Source organism: Peromyscus maniculatus, chromosome 5, assembly GCF_049852395.1.
Source record: "Peromyscus maniculatus bairdii isolate BWxNUB_F1_BW_parent chromosome 5, HU_Pman_BW_mat_3.1, whole genome shotgun sequence".
In the NCBI taxonomy this organism is placed as follows: Eukaryota; Metazoa; Chordata; class Mammalia; order Rodentia; family Cricetidae; genus Peromyscus; species Peromyscus maniculatus.
The window spans coordinates 53,265,849-53,292,890 of record NC_134856.1 but is presented as its reverse complement, the minus strand read 5'-3'; the positions used below and the strand labels follow the sequence as shown (position 1 = coordinate 53,292,890).

Sequence of the window (27,042 nt, the reverse complement as noted above, 5' to 3'; positions counted from 1 at the left end):
GACCTCAGCCATACATGTGTTAGAGAAATGACCGGTATGAAACAGATTCCATGTGGACCAGCTTCAGGGAATGCTCCTATTCTGTATTCCACTGAGCAGGAGCTCCAGCAGAAAGACAGATTCTCTGAAGGGCAGGAACTGCCCTCCTGGCACATCAGTGCCCTCTTGTTCACTCAGGGGCCTCAGATGGTCCTGCCCAACACCACGTGTGAACTCACAAAACTCGAATTATGTTGGATTGGTCACATAGAAGGGCAAGAGGGTAGACAAAGCCACACCGAGCAAGACGCACAGTGACAGAAGAGCATCCGTTGTCTAGACAAACCAAGGTGCTGGAGGTAAGGGAAGAGCTGGGGAGCCCAGCAGGCATTCTACAAAACGGTGATTAGCAAATTGTATGAAAGGGTATCAAAACAGTTTTAAAAAACTCTAAAAAGTCAGTTTGTCAGGCTCAAGTCAAGGTCTCCTACGAAGCTGCCCTGAACTCTGCAGGTTTGTCCTGGAGGCCCAGGGACCACTACAGAGTGCAGCAGCAGCAGCTGCCCTGCAGGATGGACACCCCAGGCTAAGGGTGCATCCCACCACCACACCACGGGGACCAGGGTAAGGAAGGACAAATGGTGACTCTCTAAAAGGGTGGAAGGGTGACAGGCACCTTTTACTTCTGCCACTAGAAGGTTTCTCTGGGCTTACGTGCTTAGACAGAGGTCAGGACATCCAAACTTGCACACAGGGCACTGGTTGTTGGAGTAGGGACTCTTGTTCAGCTGAAGGCCTAAAATGCCACCTGAGTTAGCTGCCAGGGCCTCATCTAAGGCTGTCTGGGTCACCTCACAATTAGGGACAGTCACATTGCCCAGAACAAGGAGCCCGACCTAACCAGGGACTACTGTGTGTGAAAAAGAATAAACTGTGCCAGACAATCGTGTCTTTTTGGGGGCGGGGACAACATAGGGTCTCACCGTGTTGCCCCGGCTGGCCTGGGACTCCCTGGCTTAGGGACTCCTCTGATCTCAGCCTCTCCAGTGACTGGGTGGCAGGCATGTGCCTCAGCAGGGAGCTGCTCTATGCAGATGCCAGACACCAAGAGGACCCTGAGCTTCCTGCTCCCCTCCCATCTCTTATGTCATTTTTGCCTTACTCAAACAGGGTTCCAAACCAAAAAACCTACAACAAATACTAGGTGAAACTCAAATTCTTTATAAAGGAGAAGATGCAAAGTCCAATTCAAAGCTTGCCATAGTTATTCCCACAGCCACATGCTCGGAGTCAGCTCGAGGCTGTTCTAGTGGAAAACTGTTTCCTTTCATTCTTGCATAGAACTTTCCATTAAGGGCTGGAGAGATGGCTCAGAGGTTAAGAGCACCGACTGCTCTTCCAGAGGTCCTGAGTTCAATTCCCAGCACCCACATGGTGGCTCACAACCACCTGTAATGAGATCTGGCACCCTCTTCTGTGTACATAATAAATAAATAAATCTTTAAAAAAAAATAAAATAAATGTTTAAAAAAAAAAAAAAAGAACTTTCCATTAAAGCCACAGGTAACACAACCCTGGCCCAGGGGCCTGCTGGGCTCCGGGCCTTTCCATGGATCCTACCAAGCTCAAAACCATGTCTCAGCAGAAGGCAGCTGCCCTCAACTATGAGAAAAAGCAGTCCACAGTGAAACGTACAGTCCCGCCTCCTTGTAAAGGAAGGCTCTCAGCTGTCATGTAGCAGATTCCAAACCTGAGTTACTAACCGCATTAACAAGGCTGGAGGGACATTGTGGCCAACCCACAAGGCATCAAGTGGGACGGAGGCCACGTCCTGCCTTATCTGGGGCAAACACCGGCAGTGAGCAATGGGAGAGCTGGCTTGGGCTCAGCTCAGTGGCTTTCCTCTCCCCAGGGTCAAGGCTGTCCTGCTCTGCAAGCCATGCATGGAGCCTTACGGTGCGCTTTCCCCAGACTGTCCAGTTCTGGCTGAGCCCCCCTCCTGTGTGTTCATGATCTGTGGAGAAGAGGTCACACTTCCATCGTGCCTTCTGAAAGGTTTTCAAGTCATAAAGTTTTTCTTGGAATAGGGGTGGGTACACTATCCTGGAGTTCAGTCCTGGGGAGGGGAGAAGAGGTGGAGTTTCAAAGCCACAGTTTGGAAATGGTGGGATGATGGAAGTGTACGGTTAGTGCAAGACTTTCCAGAGCCTTTAATACACAGAAGGGCACGAAGCGCCCTGGTCATGTGTCTGCATGCTGGGCAGAAGCTTTCAACTGTGTCTGAGTCCTTAGGGACTTCTGCACGCCATCACTGACTAGATATGCAGACTGCTTTATGATTGCTATGGAGGCCAGTGACTCTGAAGCCTTCAGTCCTCAGGCCAGTCTCCCCTCTCCCAGATTACTGCAGAAGCAGACTGACCAGAACCAGAGTGAACCCCAGACTGGGACGTAAGGAAGTAAACTGATAATCTCGTCATGGTAGCTGTTTTAGTTAGGGTTGCTATTGCTATGAAGACACACCATGACCGTGGCTACTCTTATAAAGGAAAACACTTAATTGGGACTGGCTTACAGTTCAGAGAGGTTCAATCCATTATCATCATGGTGGGACATGGTGGCGAGCAGGCAGATGTGGTGCTGGAGAGGTAGCTGAGAGTTCTACATCTTGGACAGGCAACAAGAAGTGGGTTGAGACACTGGGCCATATCTTGAGCATCTGTGAGACCTCAAAGCCTACCTCCACAGTGACACACTTCCTCCAACGAGACCACACCCACTCCAACAAGGCCACACCCCCTAATAGTGCCACTTCCTTTGAGTGCCAATCAAACCACCACAGTAGCAAATCCTTAAAACCCCAGCACTTGGGAGGTAGAGGCAGGGGGATCAATGTTTAAGGCCAGCCTAGGCTACAAGGGACCTTGTCACAAAAAAATCAAACTAGTGCACTGAGGTTTTGCTTCTGACACAGTGTTAACAGTGTCTGAAGCTTTCTCACCTGAGGTACAGATCACTAATGTCTGCCTGGGCTCGAGAGTCTAGTGCTCCCAGGAATGGCGTTTCTTGGAAATCACCACAGGGCAGCAGACTTTGATGTTTCAGCAACTCACCAAGACCGAGAGAAGGGGCTAACCTTTGGGCTGGAGAGGCATCCCCCTGACCCTGTCCAGTAAGAAATGAGGTGTGGACAGATGGAAGCACCAAAGAGTCTGACTGCGGATGGTGGCCATGCCTATGATCCCAGCACTCAGGAGGCTGAGGCAGGAGGAGCTCTGTGAGTTTGATGATAGCCTGGGCTACAGTGCGTGACCCTGTTTCAAAGAAAGAAGGAAAGAAATTGAGAAAGAGAATCTTCCCAGCATGGTAAAACCACTTAGCAGCAGCCAATGGGGCCAGGACAGTTGCTGGAGCCGGGGAAGGAACTCGGCCCCCTTCCTGGGGACCAATGCACTCATTCGTGCAGCGTTCCCGATGGCTGCACCAGCCCAGGGCAATGACCGCAAGTGCTGCGGGCTGCGTTTTCATTTCTGAGGAGACAAAGGTAGATTTGGGGAGCTCACCCCAACAGCGACAGGAGGCGGGCAGCTCGCATTACAGAACACTGTACATAAACACCTCGGCACCATTCACCCCTCCCTCCTCTCGTAATGACACACAGGACTCATAAAGATTACCAGCCAGGGAAGACGACACTATTCAGAGAAAGAACTGCTGCCATGGAACCTTCAGCGAGAAAATCAAGAGTCCCTGGGTCTCGTCTGCCTGTCCAGGAAGCTTGGGGTCCCCATGTCTTTAAATGCTCAACAGACATGCGTGCTCTTGCCTGAGACAACTGAACGCAGAATGCAAGCGATGCGTAGAACACAAGTCTCTGGACAGGCCTCCTCCAGCAAGCACCTCAGCACGGCTTGGGTGTCCGTACAAAAGCTTCAGCTAGGTTTGGGGAGGCCCAAAACGTAGAGACACTGAATTTCACTACGTAATTTTCCATATAACCTGTGAACCAGCTACTGCTGGTGCAAACAGTCATGGGGACTTTCTGGGGTGTGTGGCCCGGGAAGAAGGCCTGTGCAGACATGAGGGCCCAAGTGTAAGTATTCAAACAAGATAATGTGTAAAGTTGTGAAGAATATTTAATTATTATTTACTGTGATAGCATAGAAATACCCAGGATCAAAAAAGTACAAAAAGCTGCTAGGGAGTAACTGCCGTGGACGTGGTCGCCTCTGCCAGAGCCTCGGTGTCCCTGACCTCCGTGGGTGTCACTGACCTCGGTCCTGGCGCTTGTCCTTGCTCCTCTTCTTCTTTTCTTCCAGCCTTGGGTTGAGGGCACACACGCAGGCCGACACGCCTGCTATGGCGTTGGGGAGGTCTGGACCCCTGCTCCACCTGTTGGCCTCATGGTCATACACCTGCACGGCCCTGGAGAAGGCCGTGTTCTCCCAGCTGTAGCCACCCAGGATGTAGATGCGGCCCTGCCACACGGCCACGCCCGACTCACTGTTGGCCTGCAGCAGCGGTGCCACGCGGGTCCACTGGTTGCATTGTGGGCTGTAGGCCTCCACGCCCAGCACATCAAAGCGCTCCATGGACTCCATGTGGTCGTCGCTGCCCCCAATGGAGTAGATGCTGTCACCCAGGCTGCACATGCTGTGCCAGCCTCGGGCCGTGGTCATGGGCCGTCTCTCCTCCCACACATCTGTCCGGTGGTCATAGCACAGCAGGTTCTTGCGGTACGGGCCAATCTGGTAGTCGTGGCCCCCCGAGATGTACACGAAGTCTTTGTAGATGGTGCCTGCGTGGCCATAGGTGAACCTGCAGAGAAGGGGGAGGACAGAAGAGCTCAGGGAAGAGCCCGGCCCCATGTTTGGGAGTAAGGGACTTGGGCTCTCTGCCAGTGGGGTACAGCCTGCTTCTCAGGAGGCCATGAGGGTCAGAGGAGCCAACTCAGAGCAGACAAACCACGGCCACCTCATGGACCTCGGCTGTCAATGGGCAAGGGGCACAGAACGCAGGTGAACAAGTGCTCCCTGCCCCGGGGAGGGTGCATGGAGCACTCTACTTTCTGTGTGGTGTTCGGTAAGCCTGGCTCCTCCAAACATCAAAGTGGAAAAAAAGAGACAAAAGGGATGCTTAACTGGGCCTGTGATGCACGCCTTTAATATTAGCTCTTATCTGGGAGATCTCTGTGAGTTCCAGACCAGCCAGGGCTACAAAATGAGACCTATAAATAAGGGTTCCAAATAATGCCAGAGAGGGCCGGCAAGAAGGCCCAGTGGGTAAAGGTGCTTGCTGCCAAGCCTGACGACCTGAGTTCGATCCCTAGAGCCTGCATGGTGGAAGAAGAGATCAACTCCTGTAAGTTGTCTTCTGTCCACCCTGTGTGTGCTGTGGGACCTGCATGCGCGCGCACACACACACACACACACACACACACACACACACACACACACACACAAAGTGAATGTGAAAAACAAAAAAAACCCACGAACCCCAAAATAAAGCCCAGGAGCAAAGACATGAAGCCTTGTGTCCTGTGGTTTAGTCTGCAGTCAGACCTGGAGAAGGCTGGGGGATGGCATTTACAGGAAGAGCCCAGGGCAGGCAGAAGAGATGGGGCAGGCCTAGCTCCTGGTTCAGGTGGAGTATGTGCAGGCTTGCTATGAGGTGAGGCAATGACTGAGCAAGACTGGACAGGAAACTCATAAATGTGGGTTGTGCACACACTGCTGCTGACATCATAGACTGTGTTCACACCAACCGAGAGCACAGGAGGTCTCCTCAGAAATAACCCCACCCCCACCCCCACGTTGTCCCATGACAGTGGTGGTGATGGCACCTGCTCTTAGCATGACCACCAGCTTCGTTTTGTCCCATAAATGTCAATATGGTGCTCCTCAGGGAGCCCATCGACAGGCAATCACTTACAACATGGACCACCTGCTCCCTGTCACTCTCTGGCTACCTCTCCACTCACCAGGTTGCTATGAATGCCCAGGGCCTAGTCATAGTGATACAGAGTGTCGCCTGCTCACCAACAGTGTCCAGGAATTGCCCCCTGGCTTCTGGAATCCATATTTATTCGAGACAAAGTCTCACTATGTAGCCTAGCCTGGCCTCAAATTCAATTCCCTGCCTCAGCTTCCTGGATGCTGGGACTATAGGCATGAGCCCCATGCCAGGCTCAAGTGTGACTTTAAAACACAGATTCACTCCAACCCCACATACCCTGCTAACTCTGGGAGACCACATCTCCAAGATACCTAGTGTATCCCACAGCCAGGAAGGTTCAGAGTCTGGATTTCGGTATAGCATAGGAGTGGTAGACAGATGGTGTGCAGGTTGGGCAGACCCACGACACAACCCACACTTAGTGACCCAAGACTCAGCTGAAGGCCTAAGGAGGGTGGGGTGCGCTCCATCTCTGGGGCATTCCCGGCCTGCTGGAAGCCACATGAGAATTTCACAGAGAGATGGTGTCTAACTTTCCCCAGGCTGTGCTGTGGTACCCATTCTGCAGGGGAGCAAATGAAACATGGGTAGGGTGAGGTCCACGCCCCTCTGACCTCCTGTCTACACCCAGCTGGGCCTTCTAGAAAGGGACTTAATATCCCAACTCAGCACTCACTCTCAGAAACCCAAGGACCCAGTCAACTTGGAAACTGGAGGATGCTTGTCTTGAGTTACAATTACCCTCAAGCCCCTCATGGCCTGCCCCATTAAGCAGAAGCCAGGACATTATAAAAACAGAAAGCAAGGCTTGAGAGATGGCTCAGAGGTGAAGAGCACTGGCTGCTCTTCCAGAGGTCCTGAGTTCAATTCCCAGCAACCACATGGTAGCTCACAACCATCTGGAATGAGGTCTGGTGCCTTCTTCTGCATGCAGAATACATCTGTATACATAATAAAGCTTAAAACAAAACAAAAAACAGAAAGCGAGACTAAACTTTATCCTTTGACAATATCACCTTCCAGCAGTCGGCCTCAAGCCCTTCATCACCTTGGCAAGCCAGCCACATAAGTCCAGGAGTTGGTCTTGGGGCTGTAGGTCTCGACGGAAGACAGCGCTCCATTCTCGTTCCGGCCACCGACAGCCACCAGCATGTCTTCAATGGAGGCCAGGTAGAAATCCACACGGCGCTGGTTCATGGATGCCACCTGCGAGGGCAAGACACCTGAAGCTTCTTCTCCCAAGCCCTAGCTCCATGTTCCTCAACAGTGTCCACAGAGCAGTGGCCCAGGAGGGCCAGACGGTGGCCAGATGAGCTGGGGAGAAGGGCCTGGACTGGAGGAAAATGGGGCGCTCCTGGTGGGAATTCTGAGAATCCTGATGCTTCCACCAGACCTCACATCCTCCAGAAGTGCATAAGGGCACCTGCTCAAACTGGTTTGGCCACATGGTCAACTTTGTGGACTGGCATTATGCAAGAAATTAATGACTTTTTAAAATTAATTAAAAAGAAAAAAAATCAGTCTCCTGCACTCTTCTGACCTCCTCAGACACCAGGCATGCATATGGTGCTCAGACATTCGTGCAAGCATAAACATACCCACACACATAAAACCAAAAATATAAATCTATATACAATTTAAAAATTTCAACAAAACTCAGGTTTCCCTTCTTCCCCATCAGGGATTCCAGCATGCTGAGCACTGTCCTACCACTGAAGCACAGTTTGGCTGACATTTTTTTTTTGAAATCAACACTGATCCACTGGTCACCATCCATGTTAACAGAGCAGAATGACTGTGGTGGTCTGAAAGAAAATGGCCCCCAAAGGGAGTGGCACTATTAGGAGGTGTGGCTTTGTTAGAGTAGGTGTGGCCTTGTGGAGCAAGCGAGGCTCCGTGGAGGCGGGCTCTGTGGTCTTTTGCTTAAACTTTGCTCAGTGTCACAATCTCTTTCTTGTTGCCTACAAGATGAAGGACTTTCAGCTACTACTCCAGGTCCACATTCGCCTGCACACCCTCCCCCCATAAGATAAGGGACTGAACCTCTGAAACTGTATGCAAGCCACCCCAACTAAATGTTTTCTTTTTGAGAGTTGCCATGGTCGGGGTGTCTCTTCACAGCAATAGAAACACTACCTAAGACAGAAGTTGGTACCACTGCTGTGACAGGCCTGACTATGTCTTTGGAGTAATATGGACTTTGGGACTGCGGATTAGAAAAGCAGTTGACCATTTTAACTGCTGCTTAATGGGCCATACTAGCGGGAGCATGAGATGGTGTTGAGTGTGATTTGATGAACTGTGGGGGGCTCACTCCAGAGGTTTCAGAGAAGAATTTTAGTGTGTGGCCTAGAGACCATTCTTGTGATATTCTGGGGAAGAAAGTGGCTGCCTTTTGCCCTTGTCTGAAGAGTCTGCCTGAGACTAAAGCAAGAATTTTGGATTAATTCAGTTGGCAGAGGAAATCTCAAAACAGCCTAGTATAGCCTCTGTTGTGTGGGTATTAGTGATAACTCACCTGGCTCTGCATCCCGAGTGCTGGGATTATAGGCATGTGCCACCACCACACGGGGTTTAGTGGTAACTCTAATGAAGCTTTATAATGAAAAGGAGCAAGCTGAGCAGGGTAAATTACAAAATGTAAACTTTGAGGAGAAAAAGAGCACCAGGAAGTGGAATGGAGCTAAATCCTGTGTTCAAGGTGATAAACAGATTAAGAAATGGAATAAAGGAGTGGGGACCTCAGGGCAAGATCCAACCCAGCTAAATTTCCAACTTGTGAAAAGGAACTACAGAAAAGCTGTGTGTGGTGGTGCATCCCTTTAATCCCAGCACTCAGAGGCAGAGGCTGGCAGGTCTCTGAGTTTGAGGCCAGTCTGGTTTACAGTACAAATTTCAGGACAGCCAAACTTAGGCAGTGAAAAACAGAAAGCTGGTGAAAATGTAATTGAACAAGGTGACCATGTTCCAGCCTCAGCCAGCAGCAGAACTTGGCAGCTTCAGCCACGTGGTTCTGCCTTTAGAGTTAAGGACAGAAGGAGTTATGGAATAAAGCTGCTGAAGCCAGGCATGTGTCAGGGTTGTCCCTGAAAGGAGGCTTAGAGGCCATTGTATGAAGCTGTGAAGTTATTTTGTCCTTTTTTTCCCCCCAGAGCTGAGGACCGAACCCAGGGCCTTGCGCTTACCTATAAGCGCTCTACCACTGAGCTAAATCCCCAACCCCGAAGCTGTGAAGTTGAAGCCTGGATTGCCTTGGAGATGTTGAAGATGGTAGAGCCGTGGGATACCTGCTGAGGAGAGAGGCTAACAGGGAGTGGAGCCAGCCCAAGAGAAAGAAGTCTGTTGCAGACAACAAACTGAATGGAGTTGGAGATCTGAAGAGCGTTTTGACATCAGACATGGAGATGTCGAGTTCGGAGTTTGCCCAGCTGGTTTTCGGTCTTGCTTTGGTCCGGTATTTCCTCAGTGTGCTCCCTTCCCTAGTTTTGGAACAGTTAGTATATATCCTGTGCCATATTTTGGAAATATGTGATGTGCTTTTGGATTTAATTTTACAAGGGATTACAGTTAAGAGATTGCCATGAGTCTCCAAAGAGACTTTGAAACGAATTTGAGACTATTAGACTGTGGGGACTTTTGAAGTTGGACTGAATGCATTTTTGCATTATGATATGGCTACAAGCCTTTGAGGGCCAGGGAGGGAATATGGTGGTTTAAAGGAAAATGGCCCCCAAAGAGAGTGGCACTATTAGGAGGTGTGGCTTACTGGAGGAGGTGTGGTCTTATTAGAGGAAGTGTGTCACTGTGGGGGCAGGCTTTGAGGTCTCATATATGCTCAAGATACTGCCCAATGTCTCAGTTCACTTCCTGTTGCCTTTAAGACTCTCAGATACTACTCCAGCACCACATCTGCCTGCATGCCTCCAGTCTCCCCATCATGATAATGGGCTGAACCTCTGAAACTGTAAGCTGCCTTCCCAATGGTGTCATGGTCATGGTGTCTCTTCACAGCAATGGAAGCCCTCAGACAGTGATACCATACAGGCAGTTGGGAAGTAGAAGCTTCAACCTTCATAATTAGGAGACCACAGGCCCAGCCCCTGCCACCAGCTTTTCAGAAGGCACTCCAATGTTGGGCTTCCTAGAGGCCTTACTTTTAGGGCTCAAGGTTTGTTTGTTTTGTTTTTGAGGCAGGATTTTTTTTCTGTGTAGCCCTGGCTATCCCGGAACTCACTATGTAGACCACACTGGCCTCCAACTCCGAGATCTACCTGCCTCTGCCTCCTGAGTGCCAGGACTAAAGGTGTGAGTTGTCCCCCACTGCCACTTAGATTTTTGGTTTTTTTAAAAAAAATTTAATGTGTTATTATTGTGTGTATGTGTGTGTGTGGGGGGGAACATGCCATGACATGTATAGAGGTCAGAGGAGTTGATTCTCTCCTTTGCCATCCTGCTGGCCCAGGTTAGAGGTTTTTTTTTTTTTTTTGTTTTTTTTTAATTATTATTATTTTCTGTGTAGTCTTGGCTGTCCTAGAACTCGATCTGTAGACCAGACTGGCCTTGAACTCATAGATATCCACCTGCCTCTGCCTTACAAGTGCTGGGATTAAGCGAGTGTGCTACCACTGCCTGGCCAGGTTAGAGTTCTGATCATAGAATTGAAAGGCCAACTGGAATCCATATTGGTTTTGGTTTTGCAACAAGGTCTCAATCTATGGCCCAGGCTGACCTGGAATCACCATGTAGCCCAAATTGGCTTCAGACTTGTGGCAATCCTCCTGCTTCAGCCTCCTGAAAAACTACTGGTGTGAGCTGCCGCACCTGGAGGTGTTAAATTCAGCAAACACTGAGGCAATTAGTCACACAGAGGTGTGAGCATAGGAGACGGATTTCAGTTGGTGGCAGTCTGGAGAGGCGATGGCAGAAGGGGACACTTCACTTCAGCCATCTGTATGCCAATCAACTCAGGCTACCACCCTCTTAGGCCTACAAGGCCACACGCATATCCAGAGGTGGAATGTGAAACCTGGGAAGGACAGGAGGCAGCTTGAAACTCCTGAGCATTCACTGGCAATGGCTCCCATAGGCTCAGATACTTGCATGCCAAGCCCCCAGCTGATGAACTGTTTGGGAAAGATTGAGAGGTGTGGCCTTGGAGAAGGGGTGTCACCGGAAGTGAGCTTGGGGCTTTTAAAAGCCCATGCCAGGCCCAGTCTCTCTCTACCTGCTGCCTGTGGATCAAAATGTAAAGTTCTCAGCTACTGCTCTAGCACCATGCCTGTCTGCTTTTGGCCATGATGATAATGGACCAACCCTCTGAAACCGTAAGCAAGCCTCCAATTAAAAGCTTTCTTTAAAAATTTATTTATTTTGCCTGGTGGTGGTGGCGCATGTCTTTAATCCCAGCACTCAGGAGGCAGAGGCAAGCAGATCTCTGTGAGTTAGAGGCCAGCTTGGTCTACAGAGTGAGTTCCAGGACAGCTAAGGCTGTTACACAAAGAAACCCTGTCTTGGGGGAAAAACCAAAACAAAATGAAAAAATGTATTTTATATTACTTGTATGGGTGTTTTGCCTGCATGTATGTATGTGTATCCTTTTTGCTCATAGAGGTCAGAAGAAGACCTCAGACCCCTGGAACTGGGGTCACGGATGTTTGTGAGCAACCATGTGGGTGCTAGGAACTGAACTCTGGTCCTCAGCAAGAGAACCAAGTGCTCTTAACCAACCGAGCCATTTCCCCAGTCCTAAATGCCTGAACGCTTTCTTTCGTAAGAGTTGCTTTGGTCGTGGTGTCTCTTCCCAACAGCAGAACAGTAACTAAGACACTCAGCTAGGGTGCACAGGGCTGATGTGTGGGCTCCATACTGGCCCTAGCTGGCATGGAGCTTTGTGGCTTCCTGAACACTACTCTTCAAATCTCCCCACAAGAGAAACCCAGCAGAGGCTCTGAGGCATGGGGGCCCTTGCTTGGCTGAGCCCTGTCACGGAGCCTGGAGCGGCCATTGACACTTAATATCTGTTAGTTACAATTAGATAAGACTGAAAATGTGCACTGGCCACATTTCAAGCCCTCAACGGCCACATAGGGAGAGGGGCCACTGTGTTGGACACAGGACAGACACAGAATGCTCCCATCAGGGTAGAAAGTTCCATCAAAGGATGCTGCTTTGGGCAACAGCCAGCCCTTCGGATGGTGGTTGCTTGGCTTTCCCTTAGCCCTACCCTGGTATAGGTATGGGGAGGGCAGCAATGACGTGGACTTTATCATCACAACTCTCTCCGAAGCAGGGCGGTCGACAAGGCCCCCCAACAGGAAGCCATGGTGAGGTGAGGGAGCTGCAAAGAGGGAGGCCTGGAGAGTAACAAGTTAATTTGCTTTAATCTCACCTTGATCCACTGTTTACGGCGGGGGTCATACCTATAGAGAAGGTTGGAGGCCGCATCCCCGCCGTTGTCTCTGGAGAAGCTGCCACCGGCGATGAAGATGAAGCCCCCCAGCACGGCCACGCAGTGGTGGCTCCGGCGGGCTGGCAGGGACGTCTCCTTCACCCACTGCTCGCTCTTGGTGTCCAGGTAGCAGGTGTCGTCGCTCAGCTCCAGACACCGCTCGGAGACCTCGCCGCCCACGAAGAGCAAGCACTCCTCGGAACGCAGCACCGTCCGCCTCGTCTGCAGGACAGGCTGTGCCACCAGGCTGTTGTGGTAGTGCATGGCCTCCTCCACGAAGCCCTCCCAGCTGGCCTCGCTGGGCAACAGGGAGCACATGGCCAGCTTCACCCGCTGGAGCAGGATGTCCTCCGGGAAGAGGGGGAAGCGGATGTTCTCCAGCACGTGGCCGGTGTGCACCTCGCGCTCGGGCTGCTGGGTCAGCCACTGCAAAGCCACCTGCAGCAGGTCGTACTCCCACTGGTGCTGTACGCGGCCACTGCCCAGGTAGGCGCACAGCTTCTGCACGGGGGTGGTCTGCAGGAAGTCCGGCGTGAAGGCCAGGGTGCTGAAGTGGCTCAGCACAAAGCTGTCGATGAAGGCGTCCAGCCGCTTGAGGCTGTAGATGGAGGCCAGCTCCTGCAGGTAGAGGTAGTTGTCCTCACTCACCTCCTGCTCCAGGTACTCGCAGCAGAAGTCCACCACCGTCCAGATCTGCAGCAGGTGCGCCGTCTCCAGGATGTAGTCGATGTTGCTGCCGTCCAGCTCCAGCTCACTGCTGTAGAGGAAGTCCACCACGGCCTTGAGCCCCACATAGGAGGCGCCGACCAGCTCCACCTCCTTCTGGAAAGCCTCACGCATGCCCAGCGTGAACATGGAGTTGAAGTAGTCGCTGCACACGGCCAGAAGGTTGCGGTGGGCGGGCACTCGCTGCTCTTCCACCACGAGGACCACGTCACAGAAGAGGCCGTGCAGCCGCTGCTCGTTCAGCCGCTGCAGCACGGTGGTAGAGTGGTCGGCCCAGCGGAACACCTGCGCGAGAAGGCGCCTCAGGAGAGAAAGCACGGGCCGGCCGCAATCAGCCCAGAGGAAACGGCGACTGTTTGTAAGATGGGATGAGAGCCACGGAGGGAAACCCCAGAGCATCGCAAGGGCTTCTGAGAGCATGCGTCTCCTTCCTTCTTGCCCTCCCTCCTGAAATGTTTTAAATATCTGGCTGGGTGTAGTGGCACATGCCTACAATCTTAGCCCTCAGAGGCAGAGGCAGGTGGGCCTCTCTCTGTGAGGTCAAGGTCAGTCTGCTCTACCTAGAAAGTTCCAGGCCAGCCAGGACTACATAGAGAAGAAACACTGTCTCAAATAAAATGAATCAAAAGACTAAAATGTCTATTAGCACATGTGCACGCACCACATGTGAATGTGGAGGTGAAGGGATGGCTTTTCTTCCAGCTCCTATGTTCTAGGCGTGGAGCTCAGGGTGTCTGTCAGACCTGAGCAGGAAGTGACTTTACGTGTTGAGCCGTCTAGCCAGCCTCAGTATATATAATTACTAGAAACTGTCTGCTTGGCAGATCTCTGTGAGTTCGAGGCCAGCCTGGTCTACAGAGCAAGTCCCAGGGCTGGAGGGATGGTTCAGTGGTTAAGAACACTGGCTGCTCTTCCAGAGGACTAGGGTTCAATTCCCAGCACCTACATGGCAGTTTACCACTGTCTGTAATTCCGGTTCCAAGGGATCCAACACTCTCACACAGACATAAATGCAGAGTAAGTTCCAGGACAGCCAAGGCTACACAGAAAAACCCGTCTTGAAAAAGCAAAAATAAAAAACCCAAAAACAACCAAAGAAGCTGTCTGGGTGCTTTCTCTGTCTTCCTCCTTTATAACCAGGAGTCTAAGAGTTCACTTTCTTCTGTCTCCCCTTCTTTCTCTCCTTTCTTCCTTCTTCTAGGTCACAAGAGATGTTTTGTAAATGTTTTCCCATCAGAAAAGTGGTGCTGCCCCCCACCCCCCCCCCCACTTACAATCAGATGGACCAAAGTTACAACTCCAGCTCTGCATCTTGCTGACCGTGTGGTCTCAGGTTAGCCATGGACCCACTTCCTCACCCGAGTGAGGTTTACAAGCATGTTAAACGACAGACGAGCACGCTTATCATTCGGGGTTAGGGGGTCAATGAGACAGCCCAGCGGGCACTTTGAGAGACGCAGGCTGCTGTGCGTGAAGCTCTGAGGGGAGGCAGCCCTCCGTCTTACAATGCTGGACCCACTGCCATGCGACACCCTCCCCAACCCATGTCCTCTGCTCAGTTTTAAGGGGCCCACAGCCGTCACCACCTATCTGATGCACATTCTCATTCTCATTCTAGGCTGAGAACCCAGGGACACAACTGTGGGAATGCTGTCCTTCTCAGGCTGGCCATTCTCAGTTGGTGTTCCTTGAATGGACCAGCTATTTGTTTTTAGTCTATTTTGCTTGTTGAGTTTTCTCTTGTCCTCCTCCTCTCCCTCTTTCCTCTTCTCCTCTTCCTGTTGTGGACAGCCACCATGTCCAGCCCTCCCCTCCTCTTGCTGTGTAGCAGAGGGTGATCTTTAACTTCTGCTCCTTCTGTCTCCACCTCCTGAGTGCTAGGATCACAGGTGTGCTCGATCCACTGTGCCCTGTATACACAGTGCTGGGGACCGAACCCAGGGCTTCAGGCAGGCCAGGCCGGTCAAGCATTCTACCAACTGAGCTCCATCACCAGCCCTTGTATTTCTTATTTCTTTTTTCCCCTTGCTTTTTAAAATATGATTGTTGTTACATCTGTTGACTTGGTTTTTATTGGGGGGGGGGGGTAGTGCATGTGTGCCACTGTTTACCGTAAAGGTCAGAGGATAATTTGCATGAGGTGGTTCTCTCCTTTTACCACACGAATCCTGGGTTTTGAACTCAGGTTGTCAGGCTTGGTAGCAAATGCCTTTATCTGCTGAGCCATCTCACCAGTCCTGTTTTGTTGTTGTTGTTTATTTGGTTCTAAGGCAGGGTCTCTCTGTAGCCCTGGCTGTCCTAGAACTCACTCTGTAGACCTGGCTGGCCTCAAACTCAGATCCGCCTGCCTCTGCTGGGATTAAAGGTGTGTGTCACCCCCTCCCCTCCCCTCAACACACACACACACACACACACACACACACACACACACACACACACTGTTTTTTTGTTTTTTGTTGTCTCGCCCCGCCCCCCCCCCAGGGTTTCTCTGTGTAGTTTTGGTGACTGTACTGGATCTCACTCTGTAGAGCAGACTGGCCTCAAACTCACACAGATCCACCTGCTCTGCCTCCCGAGTGCTGGGATTAAAGGCGTGCGCCACCACTAGCCGGCTTCACACAGGCTGTTTTTTGAGAGAGGATTTTGTACCGGCCAGCCTGGTACTCATTATATAGACAGGGATGGCCTTAAACTCATGGTTGTCTTCTTGCCTCAGCCTTCAAGTGCTGAGATTATAGATGTATACCATGCCCATGCAATGGCCATTCTCCCTGGACTCTTTCCTAACTTGCTGAGGGTGATTCTAATGAAACCAGCCTGATGTGTGCTGGTGGCCAGAACCCAGAGTCTATACTTATTCATTCTTGGGGTCTCAGGGAGTTGGACACAAACAGGGAAGAGATCCCCGAGGCCTTACCATCAGGAAGATGAGTTCTACCATAAGGTCAGGGGCTGGGCTCTCCATGAGACTCATATTGAGGCTGATAACCCCCCACATGAAGGCAGAAGTCCCATGGTTCTTCTGTCCCCCTCATGGTGATATGTAGAATAGAGGGAGCTATACCCAGGAGCTTCTCTACAAACCCACATGTGGTCACAGTTAAGGAGACATCAGCCAGAAGCCAGGCAATCGGAATTGATACCATGGGTGGGGAGGGATTGCTCACGTACCTTTGAAGATTCGCTGATTTTGTATGGCCGAGATACTCGAATCTGCTTGCCTGCCTCCATTGTGAGTGACTTCAGGCCTACAATGAGAAGAGCATTCCTGAGCATGCAGCATCAACTCCAGGTTGGTTATTAGCTGCAGGCCCTGCTGGCAGACACCACTGTCAGCAAATGAAGAAACCATCCCATGAAGGAGATTGAGAACAAGATACCGTGGGTAGAAAGTCAGGCTGCCATAGCTGCTTAATGTAAGAACTGAGTTCACAAAGGGAATTGAAGGAATGGAAACAGACAGCTCTCAACCACAAGAGCAGACTGTATTAATCTGAAGGGTGTCTCAAGACCTGGTGCACAGGACAGCACACAGTGCAAAGTCTAGGTGTGTGTGTGTGTGTGTGTGTGTGTGTGTGTGTGTGTGTGTGTGTATGGTGGGGGGGGGATATGAGCTGTTTTTTAAAATAAGTTGTTTTATTTGGGAACTGTGGGGTGGGAGATAGGTCAGTTGCTTTCCTCAGGACCTTGGGTAATTGCATGGATGTCAGAGTTCCTGGAACTCTGAGCCCACTTTATGGCCTTGGCTGGGAGCAAGGGGGCAACTTCTTTACTTACACTTAATTCATGTCCCTCTATTGTCTAAAGTCTGGCACCTCACAGCATTTAGTCTGTGTCCCATGCTCATGTTTTTTCCCCTTAACTTTTATTTAATTTATTTATTCTGTGAAAGCCCGGGACAGTTCCTTTTTCCATCATATGGGACCCAGGGGTTGAACTCAGGTTGTCAGGCTTGGAGACAAACGCCTTTATCCACTGGGCCACCTCCAGGGCCCAACGCCCTCTTATGATGTTTAATCAACTCTATCTTTTGGCTACAGCAGAGTTTTTGCCACTTTGGAATCTGGACTCCGGTGGAGCCAAGCTAAGGGACTTCCACTCGCCACCTCACTCAACTCCCGCCACAGTCCCATTTTACAGACGGGGACATTTAAAATTGTCATAGTGCTAGTCCATGTCCGACCACCAAACCTGGGCCCTCCACCTTAGTATAGGAAACAAGGCCCAGACTTGACCTGGGTCACACTTTCAAATTCTCAAGAGGAAGTGAAGGGCGAGAGGTACTTGTGACCAATGGGTACAAACTCTGCTTTGGGAACCATCCTCGGGGCTTCTGCGGGGCTTCTTTAGTTTTCTTCCATATAACCCCACGGGACCATCCCTATACTGTCCTTGAGTCAAACAGCAAGAGGTAACAAAGAGGTGTAAAATAAACCACACAGCATCCCAGTGTGGAGGATGCAGCAGGGCTGGCATGAAGACCCAAGAGGCCTCCCGGTTGTTCTGCACTCCAAAAATGTACTGTTGTCTGGTCATCATGTGGGGAAGAATCCACAGGCCTAAGGAATAAGGAATCCATGGGCCTCAGGGGAGGCCCATGTTTTAATGCAAACACGAGCAATCCTGCTGTGCTGACCTTTCTGATCAAATCCACAGATGTGACACATGATGTTTCTACCTGCATTAAAAGGCCAAGCAACTTGTGAACACCCGGGGACCAGGCTTTGGGGGACTTGGAAGACTAGGAGGGCACCGGCAGGGGACACCCAGGAAGGAATAAACCTGTTGGGTTAAACTTAATATGACTCAGAGAAATTCTGCTCAGCTTACTTCCCCAGCTGTGATCAGGAACATTCTGGGTGCACTTGGAGCCGATTGGAACTCCCCGCCCTGTATGTTGGGGGGCAGGGGGCAACGAGGGGGAGAAAGGGGGACACACTGACGCGGGGACCACTGCAAACAGCCTAGAGTCAACACCTGCAACTTCCTTATCCTCAGTCTCCTGCAGTAAGCGTGCCCCAAAGGCAGGCACAGAGAACCCAACCTCCACCATCCTTCGGGAAGGCTGGAAAGGTGCAGCCTCTCCTGGGTCTATTTAACAGCCCGTAAAGATGAGTCTTGTCTTCGCTAGTCTCACTTCTTCACCTCATTTTCCTTACAAAACCAACTTGGGCATAACACATAGACTGGGGTTGGGGTTCGGAGAAATTTCCCCCAGTTCCGCTGAGTCCACAAGAAGAATCATTTTGTTACCTACTGAACAAAAGACTCTTTGAAGAACAGTGTGATAAGAAGTCAGCACGGTTATGAGATAAACAGGGAGAGAGGGGGGGCTCCGGGGCTCCCCCGGAGGAAGAATTCCGGGGACATTGCATTCTGTTCGACTCTCCCCGGGGGAAAAAGGAGACAAGTGGATCTTTCGAAGGAAACTAGCAACTTTGTAACTAAGCTGTACCCATGCGGGGACTCGCTGTCCCCAGGCTGCTGGAGGCCCAGAGAGAAGGGAAGCCGTCCAGCCATCAAACGGCGTCTACCTTCTGCACACCCCTGACTTCCTCGGTTCACCTTGGCCGTCTGCGACCGAGCACCATTGTTCCCACAGTGAGAAAACCACACCGTGGCCGGGCAGGTGGCTGAGGGGCCCGCCCAAGGTCACAGAGAGGAAAACATTGCTAGATACCCTCTCTGCCCATCTACTTAGGGCGGCCAGCCAGGTTTCTGGTTCCTCTCACTCTGAGAGCTTTCTTTTCTAGGCCAAGGGATCCAGAGAGAGCGCTCCGGTGCTGGGCTCGCCTTGGGGAGTCTGTCTGTGGCCGCTAGACGCGTCCTGGGCTGCGTGCAAGCAGGTGAGATGAAGGTGCAGAGCCCCCGCCCCCGGAGGTCCCCGGGATCCGGCACGCAGCCCAGGGTGCACTCACCGTCCCGGGTCCCGCCCGGCGGGCGCTGAGGCGCTGAGGGAGGCGTGGGTCGCACCTGTGCACACGCGGGCCCGAATCGCGCCCGCTTGCAATGCGCTACCAGAGCAGCGCGCGCTGCGGGGCTGTCGGGCCCGCCCGAAGCGCAGCCATCCCTCCGCGAGGAAGTGCGAGCCTGCACAGTCAATGGCGGCTGAGGGGCGGGGCCTTCGGGCGGGACGAGAGGCGGGGTCTGCAGGGTGAGGGGCGGAGCGTCGTCCGAGGGGCGGGCCTGTTGGAGGCTAACAGGCAGGAGGGCGGAGCGCAGTTTTAGGGGCGGGGTCTGTGGACGGGAAGGCGCTGAGCCGGCCAGGGTCTGGAAGAAGTACCCGGGGGTTCCTTACTATGGATCTCGCTCCTGTCCTCTAGGCTGGCCAGGCATGCTCCGTCTGGCCACCACGTCCCAGGCGCCGGGACACGAGGTGGCTCCGTGGGACAGACCTCAGAGCGGGTCTGGGGGCCCTGGGATGGTTGTACTCTCCTCACCTTCTCTCAGGGGCAGCGTCCCCTCACCCACTCTGCAAAGAGGCCTGCCTTTGTTGACCACTCTGCTAGTAACCACACTCCCTGCACCCTGTCCTGCTTTCTGCTTCTCCTTACTATTTACCTCCATCTATTACCTGTTCTCCCCGCCCCCCCCCCCCCCAACCATCACGGCCCTCAACTTTGCCCTAGCTGGCTCATCATATTTTACATAATTCTTTCCTCCCTTTTCTTCCCGTTCCTTTTCTACTCGAAGCCCTCCAGCAAACGTTGTGATCCTCGCTGGGCTCCCATGGCAGGTACATGGCCTCTCGGTAAATATTTGTTGAACTGAGATCATCATTACTTAATCTATCCATTATCAAACTTCACTCACGCTACCGTCTGGAAAAACCTTGAAGAGCAAAAGAAGCTAGACACGAAAGGAAAGGACGCTCCCAGCTGCCTTGGGTGGCACACAGCTGTCATCCTTGGGAGGCTGAAGCAGGAAGATGAAGAGTTCAAGGACAGCTTGGGCTACACAGTGAAACTTTGTCTCAAAAAAGCAAACCACTTCAAAACAGAAGACCTAAGTAAACGTTCAAACAGGAAAAACGGGAAAGCCAGGAAGCACAGCAGAGGATGTCAAGGGTGGGGAGGTTGGGACAGCTAACTATGGGAAATTAGGGACTTTTGTGTGTGTGTGTGGGGGGGGGGTGATAAAGTTTCGAAATGAGAATATTGTTAGTTGAGTGCCTGTGTGAATCTCAGTTTATATCCGCTTATTATCTATCATGCCTGTGTGAATCTCAGTTTATATCCGCTTATTATCTATCAAGATTTAGCTAAAGAGATTTTTTTTTTAAGGTAGATCAAGCTGACTTCGAACACAGTTCTACCGCCTCTCCAGCTCGTAGCCATAGACCGCCCGACTAAGACTATCTTAATAACCTGTAACCTCACATGAGTATCTGAGGTTCTGGGTTTGGAAAGCCAGAGTAGAAGATGCACAGCCCTGAGGTGAGGGGCTGTAGTCAGCCCTTGGACAAACCTGGAAATCCACAGGTGACCTGGGTCTGTAAAGCTAGCCTGGCCTCATCCTATCTCCCTAGGAGCATGGAGTGAACTGGCTTCCATTTTCTGCCTTTCGAAACATTTTTCCTCAATTAACAAAAGTAGTGAACGCGAGCCAACCATGGCGGATCATGCTTGTCATCCTAGTGCTCAGGAAGCCGAGGCAGGAGCATCATCATAAATCTGAGGTAGGGCCTTGTTATGTGGCCAGGGTCGGCTGGAACTCTTGGTCCTCCTGCCTCAACCCCCTAAGGGCTGGGATTATATGATTCCTAAACAACAATAACAATGCCAGCAAGCACCTGCAGTCTACTATGCTCTGGGCATTGCTCTAAACTCTGTATACACAGGAAATCATTTGGTCTCCTTGACCCTGGGAGGAAGGCATCCTTCCCTTCCTGTTTACAGATGCGGAAGGTAAGGCCTGGAGAAGGAAAGCCCCTTACCTGAGATCACCCACCTTTCAGAAGCAGAGCTCTGATGCCTGGCAGTCAGCCTCCAGAGCTTGCAGCCCAGCCTGGCCCTGGCTACCACAGGGCCTCATAAAGATACATCCTCCTCACCCAGAGCTCAGAAAACAGAAGCAAGAAAGGGGAAAACGTCAGCCACCAAAGAAACAGCTGTAGGCATTTAAGGACATATGGAGGCATGGAGGTGCCCACCTTTTAATCCCAGCACTTTAGGAGGAAGAGGCAGGGTCATTCCTATGAGTTCAAGGCCAGCCTGGTCTACAGAGTGATTTCTAGGACATCCAGGGCTACATAGAGACCTTGTCTCAAAAAAAAAAAAAAAAAAAAAAAAAAAAAAAAAAAGAAGATATGCAGCCCAAAGTCTTTCCCATTGTTGTGTATTCTCTGTGTATCTGTGCAAACGAGATCACATGACTTGGGCTCTTGGGCAACATTTCCTCTCTTTCTTGAACATGAGTTTTTCTCACGTCAGCAAAGCCTCTCCTGTTGCATGGTCCTAATGGGAGGGTCTGGTCCTGCAGGGCAGATTATGCACTGGGCCTCCCCCAGTGGTGAATGTACCTCCTGTTACAAATAGCATCCCTGTTATAAGTGACATGGAGGTGAGTACTGCTTGCCCTTTCTTGTGTACCTCCCCAAAAGGCGGGTCTTAGTGGATACCCCTGACAGGGACTCCACACTGTCATCTCAGAGATGCAACATGAAGCTGTGGCACAACACAGGACAAAGCCTTTCCTTGCTTCTGTGACCTGCTTCGGAACAATCACAGTTGTGGTGTGTGTGTGTGGGGGGGGGTGGTTTGAGACAGGGTTTCTCTGTGTAACTCTGGTTGTCCTGGAACTCACTATGTAGACAAGGCTGGCCTGGAACTCACAGAGATCCACCTGCCTCTCCCTCCTGAGTGCTGAGATTAAAGGCTTGGGCCACCACTCCTGGCTCCAATCACAGGTGTTAAAGTCACTATTTTGAATTCCCTGGGACATATGGAGGGAGACTCAGGAACACTTGCAGACTGTCACAGGCCATACTGAGGAATTTGGTAGAGAGCACTCACAGGTCCCCATTGGGGACAGTGATTAATAGGTAGGAATGAGGGACTTCCATGGCCCAGAACTATTATCTGTTCTACCATCCCATCATGCTTTGCATACACAGAACAAGTGCAAGGTCAAGTGACTCGGAAGTCCAAGACAACAATTTAAACTTCAGCTTTGGGCCTTTCTAAACACCGGGCCTGTGTAACCCCAGAGGCCACAGACCTATACAGCTGGCCATAGAAAGCAGTTTGGATTGTCACCAAGGAGGCCAGCTCTAATGAGGTCTGTGTTATTTCTGTGCCTTACCCTCTGTTCAGAAGTAGATGTTAGGGCTGGGAATGTGCCTCAGTGGTAGAGTGCTTGGCTAGCATGTATGAAGGCCTGGATTCTGTCTCCAGGACAGCATAAAAACATAAAAAAAAAAGGAAGAGCTGAGTGGTGGTGGCGCATGCCTTAAATACCAGCACTCGGGAGGAAGAGCCAGACAGATTTCTGTGAGTTCGAGGCCAGCCTGATCTATAGAGCGAGATCCAGAACAGGCAAACCAAAACTACACAAAGAAACCGTCTCGAAAGACCAAAAAAAGAAAAAGAAAAAAGAAAGAAAAGAAGAGAGAGAGAGACAGAGAGAGAGAGAGAGAGAGAGAGACAGAGAGAGAATGCAGAGCACCAAAAGACTGTTGAGGTTGGCTGGGCTCCTGGAGGAGAAGGCTGGGCCCAGAAGGTGGGGCCCACTCGCTAAACACTCAGTTCTGCCTGCCAAAGGTTTGTCCCTGGCCTGGCCTTCCTCCCAAGGGCTGAATAATCTAGATAGTTGACATTCTGCACAAAAGAGCGGGCTCGCTGGCTAGCCCCAGTCATGTCTTTGCTGGGAACCCTTGGCCTGTACATCCTGTAAGTTTGGAACTGCTGCGGGGCTAGGAAGCCCAGGATGCCTTTCGAGGATGAGGGGGGCCACAGCGGGAATACAGGCCAGTCCTGAGTGGGGGTGCCTCATCTCTGAATAGAGAAAAAAAACTCCCCTTCTGGGTTGTTTATCACCCCGTGCTCCCTCCCCCTCAAACTATTTTGCCCCAGTTCTGCCTGGGATGAGCCCTGGCATGGCTGCACCCTTGATGTGTGAACGGTACCAGCTAGCTGCTTTACTTTGTTATGCCTCAGTTTCCCCACCTCCAACCTGCTCCTCCCTCCTGGTGGTGTCATCAAAGTACAGTGAGTTACTCCATGGTTTCTTCAAACCATGGAGTAACTCACTTCAAATCTGTGACATAACTGTTAACTTTAGCTGATGATACGAGACTCTCGACCAACCCCACACAGGTGCTCTTCCATTTAAAGCCCCGACCCCTGATAAAATCGGCATGGTCTGGAGTGGACTCTCTCCAGCACCATTTGTACTCAGGCCATCACATCACCTGTTTCAGGCATTTCTCAACATCACCCTTTGAGGGGAAGGGAAGGAAGACACCAGCCAGCCTGGACAGAGGCCTGGAGGAGGAGCGAGCTGCCACCTGGAAGCCACTATGTGCATAATGAGTGTGCACCCCAGCTCTAGCGTGTTACCCCTGAGGTCCCTCACCCACTGGTAGTGCCCACAGCCTGGGCGCGTGTCACGGTGCCTTGCTTCGCTTTCTGTTGAGCCATAGAAGGACAAGGCTTGAGGACTCTGCACGTCAAGGGTGCAGGCCTTGAACACTGTCCCGAGCTCAGCAGGTTGTCCTCAGTCGTCCAGATCCCCTCTGGAACCATCATATCGTTCACAACCTGGGCAAAAGCCCTCCTAGACTGCTGTGGCAGAAGGACAGCACCAGCATGTGCTTGCTGGGACCTCCACTCACTGGCAAACCCCCCTCCCCCGGGGAACCTAAAGCCAGGGTATTTCTATAGTGCCACAGGGAAACCTCGACCTCGTGTGCACTTCACATCCCCGATTCTGGCATTAGTCTCTGGTGATCAAACCCTTAAGCTCCAGGCTGTGCTATTCAGAGAAGCCGCCAGGAGCCATGTGCTGCTGTTTCTAATGTCAGCTTTAATCAGTCAAGATTTATATAAAATTATAAATTCTGATTTCCACACACTAGCCATATTTTAAGTCCCCAGTGGTCACACGTGGCTAGTAGCTGTCCTATCGGGCAGATCACAGAACATGTTCATCCTTCCAGAAAGTTCTATGGGGCATGATGCCCTAAAGTAGCATTTAGCAGCTGCCTACCTGGAGCAAGCTACTTACTGCTCAGGCCCTGGGTTTCCTCGTCTGCAAAATGGAAATTCACTCGTTCCTTAGCAAACATGTGACCTAGTGCCTGCATGGCCAGGTAGTATTTTGGGAACCCAGGGTGCAATATCAAATGACACAAATATAAAAAAGGCCCATGGGGCAGATCTTGTAGAGGAAGGACTATGACACCCATCTCTGAGGGTTGAGGACAGAAATGGAAGAAAAGAACAAGCTAGCACAGTTGACATGCTTAATACGTGTTACCTGCTATTATTATTATTTTGAGACAAGTTCTCACTGGAGGCCCAAGCCAGCCTGGAACTCAGTCCTTCGCCTCAGCCCTAAGTGATGAGAGAGTGCAGCATTTGCTACTCTGCTTAGCTGAGCTGTTATAATTCTAGTAATTTCCCACAGTTCGTCCACTCAGGACAGTAAGTATGTAACACATATATATGTAGCACGAATTGTTAGAAGATCTTATGAATAAAAACAAACCCGGAGCCAGGTATTGGGGTGAATGCCGAAAGATCAGAGAGACAGAACAAGCCACAGCCACCTCACCTCGCCAATTCCTCAGTTGATCCTCTTTCCTCAGACTGGAAGCCTCTGAGTCCTCATCCTTATGGATCTCAGCTGAACTGCTGCTAAAAGCTAAAAGCTTTAAAAGGCTCTAGCTCCAGGTTGGGGATTTAGCTCAGTGGTAGAGCGCTTGCCTAGCAAGTGCAAGGCCCTGGGTTCGGTTCTCAGCTCTGGGGGAAAAAGGCTGTAGTTCCTGGTCCTCACACCTTATATACCTTTCTGCTTCTTGCCATCACTTCCTGGGATTAAAGGCGTGTGTCACCATGTCTGGCTGTTTCCAGTGTGGCTTTGAACTCACAGAGATCCGGATGGATCTCTGCCTCCCAAGTGATAGGATTAAAGGTGTGAGTGTGCCACCATTATCTGGCCTCTATGTCTGTCTAGTGGCTGTTCTGTTTTCTGACCCCAGATAAGTTTATTAGGGTGCACAATATATTGGGGGACACAATATCACCACATACATAGGCCTCCACTTTCTATTCTGACTCCATGGCAGACATTGCTAATTAATTGCCGCACACACACCCCACTCCCCACCCCTCCCACACCTGTACTCCAGCTCTGAGATAGCAATGGGATTCTTGGAACTGACCATCAGGCTGCACTGACACATTACCAGGACTCTCACTTGTCCCTGTAACCTTCACCTCTGCTCTCCCCACCCCAAACTTCCTGACCTGCACAATCCTGGATGCTGAGATCCCTTAGGCTCTGACTGCAGAGTTGAGGCTCTGTCTCTTGTCCCTCTTTAGAAGCAAGCATGTGGCCAGTACCTTGTCAGCTGCGAAGCTGCTCCTCTGCCGGGTGCGAGTCACCGGTTCCTTGCTTGCCTGTTGAGTGTAGACTCTGCCTGCTCTGACACTCTTCAGGTGTTGTGGGGTCCGTGGTGGTCTCTTTTATTCAGGAAAGAATGGGCTGTGTCTCAGCTGGGCAATCAGTGTTGGCCAAAACGTGCTGAGCAAAGCCAGCCTTGTATCTGAAGTAGGGAGATAGATGCTGAGCACAGTGGGAACAGGGCGAGATAAGGGAGGGCAGAGGCTGACTCTGCCCCGGGAACCAAGGGAGGCAGGAACACAGGCTTCTGGAGAGTATGCCTCATGCACGGGGAGGTGCCCATCCCCAGTCATTGTGCCCAGCATCTGCAGCCTGACCCTTTGAAATGCCTGTCCTAAAGCCTCTTCCCCCCAAGGCCTAGACTCACTCAGCAGACTATCCTGGCTGAATGAATCTCTGGGTTTTGTTGAATCATCTGGTTTCGCTGCTTGTATGCATTCAGTCACTGATTCCGCACAGCAGGCCTTCATGACCCATGGTATAAAGCTTTACTTAACTCTTGCTTCTGTCACTTAGCAGCTGTGTGACTTTGGGCCAGTCACATGGCAAAAAAAATCTTGAGACCCAGGCTGACCTCCACCTTGCTACTTAGGTGAAGACAACCTTGAACTCCTGATTTTCCTGTTTTCACCTCCTCGGTTCTGGGCATACAGGTGTGCTCCACTACACCTGTCTTTTGGTAGTGGGCATGAAACCCTGGGCTTCATGTATGTTAGGCAAGTACTCTACCAAGTGGGCTACAGTCTTGGTCCTACACGGATACTTTTGTGGCCTTTCTGAAATGAGGGCCACCGTCCTTGAGGTTTGGGGGGGAGGGTTGAAAGTGAGTTATTGCACAGAGATGACTTAGCATGATGTCTGGGGTGCTGCAACTGTATGCTGGTACAAGTTGACTGCTTCTGTCACACATACATGCACAAGCATTTACACATATACGCGCCCACACAAGAACACACTCTGATTTCTGCATGTAAGGTGTTTTTCTCTTTCACTCTGTGGGAATGGGAAAGAACTTTTTTTTTTTCCTAGACAGAGTTTCTTTGTGTAAGAAACTCACGGAGATCGCCTGCCTCTGCCTCCCGAGTGCTGGGATTAAAGGCGTGCGCCACCACCAGACAGAACTTTTTTTTTTTTAATGATACGCTCAGACCTATGAAGGCAACTCATTGGGAAAAGGCACTTACTGCAATTTTGCCAACATGAACTTGAGCCCCGGAACCCAGGTAAAGGCGGAAGGAGAGAACCAACCCCACAAAGTTGTCTCCTGACCTCCACATTTGTGCCATGGCATGAGCCCCTCGTGATAA

The 27,042-nt window shown here is 51.2% G+C and overlaps 1 protein-coding gene across 2 annotated transcripts; it reads right to left on the bottom strand.

Annotated features, from left to right (window-relative positions):
• Positions 1-4,097: 4,097 nt before the first annotated feature.
• Klhl36 (kelch like family member 36) lies at positions 4,098-25,879 on the bottom strand. 2 transcript variants are annotated; one of them, XM_042277777.2, is made up of 5 exons: positions 25,675-25,879; positions 16,280-16,356; positions 12,323-13,393; positions 6,983-7,140; positions 4,098-4,797 (listed from the first exon to the last, which is right to left on the bottom strand). In XM_042277777.2, exons 2-5 carry the CDS (start codon positions 16,337-16,339, stop codon positions 4,245-4,247), a joined length of 1,842 nt encoding a protein of 613 aa, XP_042133711.1. In that variant the 5' UTR covers positions 16,340-16,356; positions 25,675-25,879; the 3' UTR covers positions 4,098-4,244. The 2 variants fall into 2 exon arrangements, with proteins under 2 accessions (XP_042133711.1, XP_006990227.1); XM_006990165.4 differs by lacking the exon at positions 25,675-25,879 and adding an exon at positions 19,027-19,222.
• Positions 25,880-27,042: the final 1,163 nt, after the last annotated feature.

What these genes read in the sequence shown, in the direction of transcription:
- Klhl36 (XM_042277777.2), bottom strand. Translation starts at nt 16,339, where the DNA reads ATGGAGGCAGGCAAGCAGATTCGAGTATCTCGGCCATACAAAATCAGC. An exon ending in AAATCAGCGAATCTTCAAAG is followed by an intron (nt 13,394 to 16,279) that starts GTACGTGAGCAA and finishes CTTCTCGCGCAG; the next exon opens with GTGTTCCGCTGGGCCGACCA. An exon ending in GCCGTAAACAGTGGATCAAG is followed by an intron (nt 7,141 to 12,322) that starts GTGAGATTAAAG and finishes TTGCCCTCGCAG; the next exon opens with GTGGCATCCATGAACCAGCG.